The sequence below is a fragment of the Salmo salar genome, chromosome ssa02 (assembly GCF_905237065.1).
Source record: "Salmo salar chromosome ssa02, Ssal_v3.1, whole genome shotgun sequence".
NCBI lineage: Eukaryota > Metazoa > Chordata > Actinopteri > Salmoniformes > Salmonidae > Salmo > Salmo salar.
The window spans coordinates 79389547-79399315 of NC_059443.1; the positions used below are offsets into that span (position 1 = coordinate 79389547).

General features: G+C 43.2%; 1 protein-coding gene across 2 annotated transcripts; it reads right to left on the minus strand.

Annotated features, from left to right (window-relative positions):
- Positions 1 to 602: 602 nt before the first annotated feature.
- Positions 603 to 8329, minus strand: LOC106594054 (gastrula zinc finger protein XlCGF57.1). Of its 2 annotated transcripts, none has more exons than XM_045710687.1 (7): positions 7973 to 8329; positions 7561 to 7723; positions 6101 to 6224; positions 5626 to 6011; positions 4376 to 4630; positions 2293 to 2493; positions 603 to 2002 (listed from the first exon to the last, which is right to left on the minus strand). In XM_045710687.1, exons 1-7 carry the CDS (start codon positions 7979 to 7981, stop codon positions 1356 to 1358), a joined length of 1785 nt encoding a protein of 594 aa, XP_045566643.1. In that variant the 5' UTR covers positions 7982 to 8329; the 3' UTR covers positions 603 to 1355. The 2 variants fall into 2 exon arrangements, with proteins under 2 accessions (XP_045566643.1, XP_045566638.1); XM_045710682.1 differs by having other exon boundaries at positions 5587 to 6011.
- Between the last annotated feature and the right edge of the window lie 1440 nt (positions 8330 to 9769).

A 9769-nucleotide genomic window follows, 5' to 3' on the forward strand; every position in this document is an offset into this window, starting at 1 on the left:
TGGAGCTCCTCCTCATCACTCTGTTATTATTATACATGTAGGTGGAGCTCCTCCTCACCACTCTGTTATTATTATCATGTAGGTGGAGCTCCTCCTCATCACTCTGTTATTACTAACATGTAGGTGGAGCTCCTCCTCACCACTCTGTTATTATTATTACATGTAGGTGGAGCTCCTCCTCATCACTCTGTTATTATTATTACATGTAGGTGGAGCTCCTCCTCACCACTCTGTTATTATTACATGTAGGTGGAGCTCCTCCTCATCACTCTGTTATTATTATTACATGTAGGTGGAGCTCCTCCTCATCACTCTGTTATTATTATTACATGTAGGTGGAGCTCCTCCTCATCACTCTGGTATTATTATTACATGTAGGTGGAGCTCCACCTCACCACTCTGTTATTATTATTACATGTAGGTGGAGCTCCTCCTCATCACTCTGTTATTATTATTACATGTAGGTGGAGCTCCTCCTCACCACTCTGTTATTATTACTACATGTAGGTGGAGCTCCACCTCACCACTCTGTTATTATTACATGTAGACCCTACTTTACTTTACTGGCTTGATTGTCCCTGTGGGGAAATGTTGTTGCAGTGTCTTGTACACGTTTAAAGTGGCATTTAAATACAAAACAAATTGACAATACGACTTTCATAACAGTTACATAGCAATAAAACTTGGCAGTTAAAAGCTAAATATCAGCACTTACAAGTTTGAACCCAAAAAAACATACAAATCTGCATGGATGGGAGCTGAAGGGTGGAGGGTCGTCAGAGTTGAAACAGAACAGATGGTACTGAGAGCGGAGGAAGCGTTCCTGGTCTCGGAGGGAGCCAGTCAGTCAGAGTCGGAGAGCCAGTCAGATCCGCAGCCTCAGCAACGCACCTCACTGTCCCTTGGCGTCCAGTTTGCTCCGGCTTTGTTGATGCTGGTTAGCCACTCCTCTCCACAACCCCACTCTAAGACATGTCCTGTACACATGATATGTGGTGTTTCCTAACAATTACAGATCATTCATTTTTTAATCCCACCTCTCTCTGTAGACCCCCCTCTCTTGATTTCCGTGGCCCATATATATTTTTCAACCGTGCTGTGATGTCTTACATAAAATGAAGTCACTGCTTAAGTTAATTTAAAAAGCACCGTCCTCATGGCAGTTTCTTGGGTCTGCATAACTGCTGTTTAGGTCCTGTGCTTACATATTTCAGTTTTTCAGACATCCACAGCTGCATTCCTTAATATTCTATTGTTTATGTCCGTTTATGGGAAATGCATAATCAAGATGAACATAACTATTTTGCTGGTGATCAGGAGAGACACTACACAAGTACATTTTTCCTGTCCCATTGTCAGTTTGGCAGTTGCTTCGGTCTGCCTAACTGCCGTTTAGGTCCTATGGGTTTGCCAGCATGTCTCTTCTTGTGTGAATAAAGGTTTGCTCTACAGCTGAAACGCTTCCCACATTCAGTGCACAGGTATGGTTTCTCTCCTGTGTGAACTCTCTGGTGGATTTTGAAAGTTCCTTCTCTACTGTATGTCTTCCCACAGATGGAGCAAAGGTATGGCTTCTCTCCAGTGTGTGTCAGTAAATGACTTTTTAAGTATGCTTTTTTCATGAAACTCTTTCCACACACAAGGCAGCTGTAGGGTCTCTCTCCAGTGTGTGTTCGCTGGTGAATTTTAATGTAGCTTTCATTGACGAAACATTTCCCACAGTCAGGGCAGGAGTAAGGCTTCTCTCCAACATGCTTTAACTGGTGGTCTTGGATTTGCCCTTTCTCAGTGAATTCTGCCCCGCAAAGGGAGCATTGGTAAGACAGCTTCTTTCCGGTGTGAGTTTTCATGTGTTTTTTTAGTGCTGGTAGAGTTTGGCATATCTCCCCACAATCTATGCAATTATGAAATGTCTTAGCTGTGTGGTTCTTCTGGTGTTGTTCAGGTTCTCCTGATGTAGAGGGACTGTCCTCTCCAGTGGACCACAATTTGGGGTTCAACCCTGCGTGGAAGACATGGTGTGAGATAATGTGAAGACAGTCAAACCAGCATGTTCTTCATGAAGAAGTAAGAAAGTCCAATGGAAATGCAGTCAAACACTTACTAGGACATACATTTTTCTCTTTTCAGAACTACTCAACATTTTAAAAAATCTGATAAAACTGTTAAAATTTCAAAACGTGTAATGTCTGAAGTATATTTCTTTCACAATAAACTCAAGCTGACAAACATTTCCATAGTTACTGCTATGCATAGTTATTACTGGGACAGTAATATAAGACTTCTTCTCACCTCTGTGTGTTTTCATGTGTGTTTTCAGATTTCCTTTCTGTGTGAATCCCCTGCCGCACACAGAGCAACCGTGAGGTTTCTCTCCTGTGTGTGTTCTCATGTGCCTCTTCAGCTTCATTGCTTCCAATAGTTGTTTTCCACACACTACACAGTCATGAGACTTCTTAGCTTTGGGATTCTTCTGGTGTTGTACAGGTATTCCTGACGCAGGAAAAAAAGACAGTGGTCGTGTCCGAATACCATACTAGTCTACTACATACGTAAAACGGCACACTCATTTCGGCGTCTGTTCTAGTAGAATTCACGCGTTTTCCTGACTCACGTGTCTGACCACAACTGATAATCAATAGTGAAGACATACTATAACACTTTTTTTTATTTCCACATACTATTTAGTATGCTAGCATGGGTCGGTTTACTAGTAAAAGTCCAACGTGTTTTTGTTTTTTTAAATGTGAGTTATCACTGGCATTGCAGACGCATGCCAGACCTCACGACACATGGATAGGTGTTTAACATAAATATTATCATCAAACCACGTCATACGATACGGCAATCTGATGCCCGACTGTGCAGTTGATGACATGGCACGTAACCATTGGCTGATGCAATGCAACATCTGCAATGTACAGTACCAGTCAAAAGTTTGGACACACCTATTCATTCAAGGGTTTTTCATTATTTTTACTATTTTCTACATTGTAGAATAATAGTGAAGACATCAAAACTATGAAATAACACATATGGAATCATGTAGTAATCAAAAAGTGTAAAATAAAATCCTAATATATTTGAGATTTGAGATTCTTCAAAGTAGCCACACTTTACCTTGATGACAGTTTCTACAAGTGCAGTCGTAAAAACCATCAAGCTCTATGATGAAACTGGCTCTCATGAGGACCGCCACAGGAAAGGAAGACCCAGAGTTACCTCTGCTGCAGAGGATAAGTTCATTATAGTTAACTGCACCTCAGATTGCAGCCCAAATAAATGCTTCACAGAGTTCAAGTAACAGACACATCTCAACATCAACTGTTCAGAGGAGACTGTGTGAATCAGGCCTTCATGGTCGAATTGCTGCAAAGAAACTACTGCTAAAGGACACCAATAATAGGAAGAGACTTACTTGGGCCAAGAAACACGAGCAATGGATATTAGACCGGTGGAAATCTGTCCTTTGGTCTGATGAGTCCAAATTTGAAATTTTTGGTTCCAACCACTGTGTCTTTGTGAGACGCATTGTAGGTGAACGGATGATCTCCTCATGTGTATTTCCCACCGGGAAGCATGGAGGAGGTGGTGTGATGGTGTAGGGGTGCTTTGCTGGGGAAAATGTCTGTGATTTATTTAGTATTCAAGGCACACTTAACCAGCATGGCTACCACAGCATTCTGCAGCGATACGCAATGGCTTGCGCTTAGTGGGACAATCACTTGCTTTTCAACAGGACAATGACCCAACACACCTCCAGGCTGTGTAAGGGCTATTTGACCAAAAAGGAGAGTGATGGAGTGTTGCATCTGATGACCTGGCCTCCACAATCACCCAACCTCAACCATATTGAGATGGTTTGGGATGAGTTGGACCACAGAGTGAAGGAAAAGCAGCCAACAATTGTTCAGCATATGTGGGAACTCCTTCAAGACTGTCAGGATAAGCATTCCAGGTGAAGCTGGTTGAGAGAATGTCAAGAGTGTGCAAAGCTGTCATCAAGTCAAAGGGTGGTTACTTTGAAGAATCTCAAATATAAAACATTGATTTCTTTAACACTTTTTTGGTTACTACATGATTCCATGAGTGTTATTTCATAGTTTTCATTTCTTCACTATTATTCTACAATGTAGAAAATAGTAAAAATAAAGAAAAGCCCTTGAATGAGTAGGTATGTCCAAACTTTTGACTGGTATTGTAGTTGAGTTTTACATGCAACATCACTAATGTTGAGCTGTGGTAAACTTAGTGTGATAAACCATATTGTCAGTCACTCAAATCACTTTGGCTACACTCTGGCAGTCATGGTTTCCAACATGGCTGCTCACACACAAGAATCTCATTATTTAAAAGGATCTCTGTGGCTTTTCACCTGTGTCAACTTTCTGATGATGTGTTTTGAGTAACTCTTTCTGGTAGAACAGCTCTCCACAAACAGACTTGTAGAAGCCTCTCTCTATGTGTGTCCTCTGGTGTAACATGAGGTCACAGGCAGCAGGGAACTTCTGTCCACAGCCAAAGCAGCGGTGAGACGACGTGGCTGTCTGATGATTCTCCTGGTGTTGCTCAGGTTCTCCTGATGTAGAGGTAGTCTCCTCACTGCCGTGGCTGGAGGCAGGACTCATTCCTGTGGAGGAAAATAATAAGGATTTAGTAATAGAGCATATACAGGTAACTGCCAAAATAAAGGAAGCACTTGAGTCAATTAGGATTCTGGCTGCTCTGTTAGACATACAGGTAACTGCCAAAATAAAGGAAACACTTGAGTAAATGAGTATTCTGGCTGCTCTGTTATGTTGTGGAGGTGCATTTTCCTGGCATGGGTTAGGTCCAATGAACCCCTTAGAGGACAAGATAAACACCAATAAATACACCGCCATTCTGACTGATCACCATCAACCTTTGGTGAATCATTTCTATCCGGATGGGAGTGGTCTCTTCCAGGATGACAATGCCCCCATCCACTAGGCATGAGTGGTCACTGAATGGTTTGATGAGCATGAAAACGATGTAAACCATATGTCATGGCCGTCTCAGTCACCAGATCTCAACCCAATTAAACACTTATGGGAGATTCTGGAGCGGGGCCAGAGCCAGCGTTTTCCCACCACCATCAACAAAACACCAAATGATGGAATTTATCGTAGAAGAATGGAATGGTGTCGCATCCCTCCAATAGAGTTCCAGACACTTGTAGAATCTATGCCAAGGCACATATAAGCTGTTCTGTCTCATGGTGGCCCACCTCCAAGAGAGTTGCAGACCCTTGTAGAATTCATGCCAAGGCACATTAAATATGTTCTGGCTTGTGGCCCAACGGCCAATTAAAACACTTTATGTTGGTGTTTCCTCTTTTTTAGCAGTTACCTGTAGGTCCATTACTATGGAAACGGAAAGGAAAGGGAAAGGGGGATACCTAGTCAGTTGTACAACTGAATGCCTTCAACTGAAATGTGTCTTCCGCATTTAACCCAACCCCTATGGTAGTATAGTATAGTGTCCCAAATGCCACCCATTTCCCTATGCGGGCTCTGGTCAAAAGTAGTGCACTATGTAGGGGATAGGGTGCCATTTAGGACTAACCTTTGTGTTCTTTAATGGCATCATATCCCAGCCCCTTACCGAGTTGAGGAGGATCCCAAGTAGCTGCTTCTTCACATTTAATAAATCCACCAACTTCCTCTCCTTCCTCCTCCTCCTCAGTGTGACCACACTCTCTCTTTACAGTCATGGTATGTGTCCCACATGGCACCCTGTTCCTTACATAGTGAGTCCTCTGGTGTAGCATGAGGTCATAGGCACCAGGGAACTCCTGTCCACAGGCACAGCAGCGGTGAGACGACGTGGCTGTCTGATGATTCTCCCGGTGAGACGACGTGGCTGTCTGATGATTCTCCCGGTGAGACGACGTGGCTGTCTGATGATTCTCCCGGTGAGACGACGTGGCTGTCTGATGATTCTCCCGGTGAGACGACGTGGCTGTCTGATGATTCTCCCGGTGAGACGACGTGGCTGTCTGATGATTCTCCTGGTGGCTGTCTGATGATTCTCCCGGTGAGACGACGTGGCTGTCTGATGATTCTCCTGGTGAGACGATGTGGCTGTCTGATGATTCTCCCGGTGAGACGACGTGGCTGTCTGATGATTCTCCTGGTGTTGCTCAGGTTCTCCTGATGTAGAGGTAGTCTCCTCACTGCCGAGGCTGGAGGCAGGACTCATTCCTGTGGGGGAAAATTATATGGATTTACTAATAGAGCAAATAGGTCAATAACTATGGTAGTTTTGTTGCGTCGATCCCAAATGACTCCCTATTCCCTTTATAGTGCACTACTTTTGACCAGAACCCTATGGGCCCTAGTCAAAAGTAGTGCACTATGTAGGGAATAGGGTGCCATTAGGGATCAATATTAGGGTAAAGTAGTGCACTATGTAGGGAATAGGGTGCCATTAAGGATGTGTATTAGGGTAAAGTAGTGCACTACGTAGGGAAAAGGGTGCCATTAGGGATGTATCTTAGGGTAAAGTAGTACACCATATAGGGAATAGGGTGCCATTAGGGATGTATATTAGGGTAAAGTAGTGCACTATGTAGGGAATAGGGTGCCATTAGGGATGTATATTAGGGTAAAGTAGTGCACCATGTCGGGAATAGGGTGCCATTTGGGGCCTATCTTTTATGTTTAAAGGCATCCTTTCACCACTACTTACCGAGCTGAAGAAGTCCCAATGACCTAATTCTCCTTCAGAATGTATCAATCCACCTACTTCCTCCTCCCTTTCCTCTTCCTACCTACCTACCTACCTTGTGGACAGTCATATCTTCCTGCTGAGTCAAGCCCATGCCACAGACAGGGCAGGAGTGAGGTTTCTCTCCTGTGTGCACTACCTGGTGTAGCTTCAAGTTCTTCCTGGATGCAGAACATCGGTAAGGTTTCACCCCTTGGTGGATCTGTTAGTGTCTGCATAGTTTATACGAGGTAGGGAACTCCTTTCCACACTCTCTGCAGCCATGTGTCTTCTTGGATTTGTGTTTGTTGTTGTTTGTGTCCTGTTGTTCAGGTTCTCCTGAGGTAGAACCTCCTCACTGTCAGAGTGAAGGCTGCAACTCTCTCCTGTCTCTACTGTGGCGATATAGGCAGAGTCCGGTCCATCTTGCTCCAGTGGGAACATCATTAGAGGCCCAGTTTCAAATAGACCCTACACACTTGTTGAGATCTGATTGGTGTAGGCAGTATGGGGATGTTTCCACCTGACATGTCAGAGGACAGGTGGAGCTTTTTCTCAAGTGGGATCTTATTGGACTATCAGCATGAACTAATAAAGCCATCTCTGTCTGCTCACTGGTTGCTGCTACAGCTGACCCATTAATGCTCTTGGTGATACAAAACCAGTTTCCACAAAGATGATATGCATTCCAAATGGCACTCTGTTCCCTATATAGCATCAATGTATTGCACTAAAGGGTTGTCATTTGGGACGTAAACCTTGGTCTTCGTCAGGTTATTCTCTCTGTGTCCAGCTACATGGGACAACTATTGAAAGGCATTGCACACTCACCAGTATTACTCTGACCCCAAGGTTCATGATCATCTTCTGGCTCCTCTTTGAATACAATGTCAAAACTTTGGACCATCTCGGGACCCTGGAGTCGCTTGCTGCTCTGCTGGTCACCATGGTTACAGTCTGGACCCCGCCATTTTGACTGTTGGTGTTCATCAAACTATAAAAAAGCCAAGGTGAGAGAGCACATCACAAAATGTATCAAGAATGAATATTAAGCTTTGTCACAGTCCTAACAACTAGCCTAGTTAGGGTTGATAACGTATTATTTTGAGATAACTAGCTAACCGTCCTGACAACTTATCGACTTATTCAACTCTGACAAGTGAAGTTGCATAGCTAACGCGTTAGCTAATTTAGCTAGCTAGTTAACGTTAGCAAACTAATAAGTTAGAGGTTGTCTTCTCACCTCATGCATTGTGAATGGGCTTCAAATATCTCAAAGAATATGTTGTTGTGCCAGAGTTATTCCAGTCTCTTGCTGTGCTGTGAGGGAGAAATGTTAGCTAACGATAGCGCGCTGCTACAACTGGCTAGTATTGTAGCTCCTTAACTGGCAGAGGTGGAAATCCCGCGTTTCATAGTTCCATACGTGAACTAGTCCAGCCAGTGAATAATACTTAACGTTACCATAACCGTATAATAAATTATATCTGGTGATATTAGCTGTATGGAACTAGCTACAATACTTTGAAGTGCGATAAATAAACTGATTAGTTAACATCAGCTAGCTGCATTACTACTTCCGTGTTTGGTTGATGTCGTCTTCTTGGTGCGCCTTAGTAAATCAAATCAAATCAAATTGTATTGGTCGCGTGCACATATTCTGCAGATGTTTTCGCAGGTGCAGTGAAATGCTTATGTTTCTAGCTCGTGCAGTAATACCAAACACTACAAAACACAAAACACCCAAAATAAAAATGTGGAAATTAAGAAATATGAGAACGAGCAATGTCCGGGTCTGGAATGTCAATGTATATATGTTGAGGTGTGTATAGACAGTATATTAATAGAAAAGCTGTGTATAGCAGTAGTAATATAGCATTAGCCTTGGCTAGAATATACATACAAAGTGGGTAAAACAGTATGTAAACATTATTTAAGTGGCCAGGTCACAGTTGTAAATGAGAACTTGTTCTCAACTGGCCTACCTGGTTAAATAAAGGTGAATAACATTCAGCACAAAGGTAAGGTCTCTCTCCTGTGTAAACTCTTAAGTGGTCTTTGAGAGAATCTTCTGAACCATACGTTTTTCCACAGATGGGGCAGTGTGTCTATAAATGCTTTGGTACTTGATTTTGTTGCTTGAAACTCTTTCTACACACAGGGCAGCTGTAGGGTCTTTCTCTAGTGTGAGTTCTCTCGTGACTTCTAAGCCCATTTGAATGTAGCTTCCACTGACAAATCTCTTCCCACAGTCAGGGAAGAGGTAAGGCTTCTCTTTAATATGCACTAACTAGTGGTCTTCTAATTGTCCTTTTCTCAGTGAATTGCTTCCCACAGAGCATTGGTGAGACTGGTTCTCTCCTTAATGAGTTCTCATGTCTATCTGTGGAGCTGGTAGGTGAGTCTTCCTAGCTGTGTTGTACTCCTGGTGCTGTTCAGGTTCTCCTGATGTAGAGGGACTCTCCTCACCAGCAGACTACAACCTGGGATTCAGTCCTGCATGGAAGAGGTTGAAGCTGAGATCAAGTTTGCTTTTTACATCAAACTGACAAATTTCATAGTCTGCCTCAGAATAACTTCAATCAGCGTGAGATTATTATTATTTTTACATAAAATGTAAGATGTCAAGTCTTTCCATTGTCCAGGGTTGGGGTAAGGCTTCTTCTAACCTTTGTGCGTTTTCAGATTTCCTTTCCGTGTGAATCCCCTCCCACACACAGAGCAACAGTGAGGCTTCACTAACCTTAGTTTATATGAGCAGTTATTTTCCACACGTTGAACAGTGGTGAGATCTCTTTACCGCCCCTTGGTGGTGGCCAGGTAATCTTATTGTAGAGGGATTCTCCTCAACAGGGTACAAACCAGGAAGCTCTTCTGCAGGAAAGTAACACTCTGTGTGAGTTTACGAGTACTCAGTCAAAGGCCAGTGGTTACATTCGGATTCTCTACCCTTGTGCACTCGTACACTCCCCCTCATGTATTTAAAGGAGTGGATTGATGTAAAAGGAATATGGTGGAAACTCCCTCTAGCCATGCTTGC

Excerpts from the sequence above, each read along its gene's own strand:
- LOC106594054 (XM_045710682.1), bottom strand. Across the intron at positions 6,225-7,560 it reads TTGGGGTCAGAGTAATACTG|GAATGAGTCCTGCCTCCAGC; the intron begins GTGAGTGTGCAA and ends TTTCCCCCACAG. Across the intron at positions 4,631-5,586 it reads TGCCATTAAAGAACACAAAG|GAATGAGTCCTGCCTCCAGC; the intron begins GTTAGTCCTAAA and ends TTTCCTCCACAG.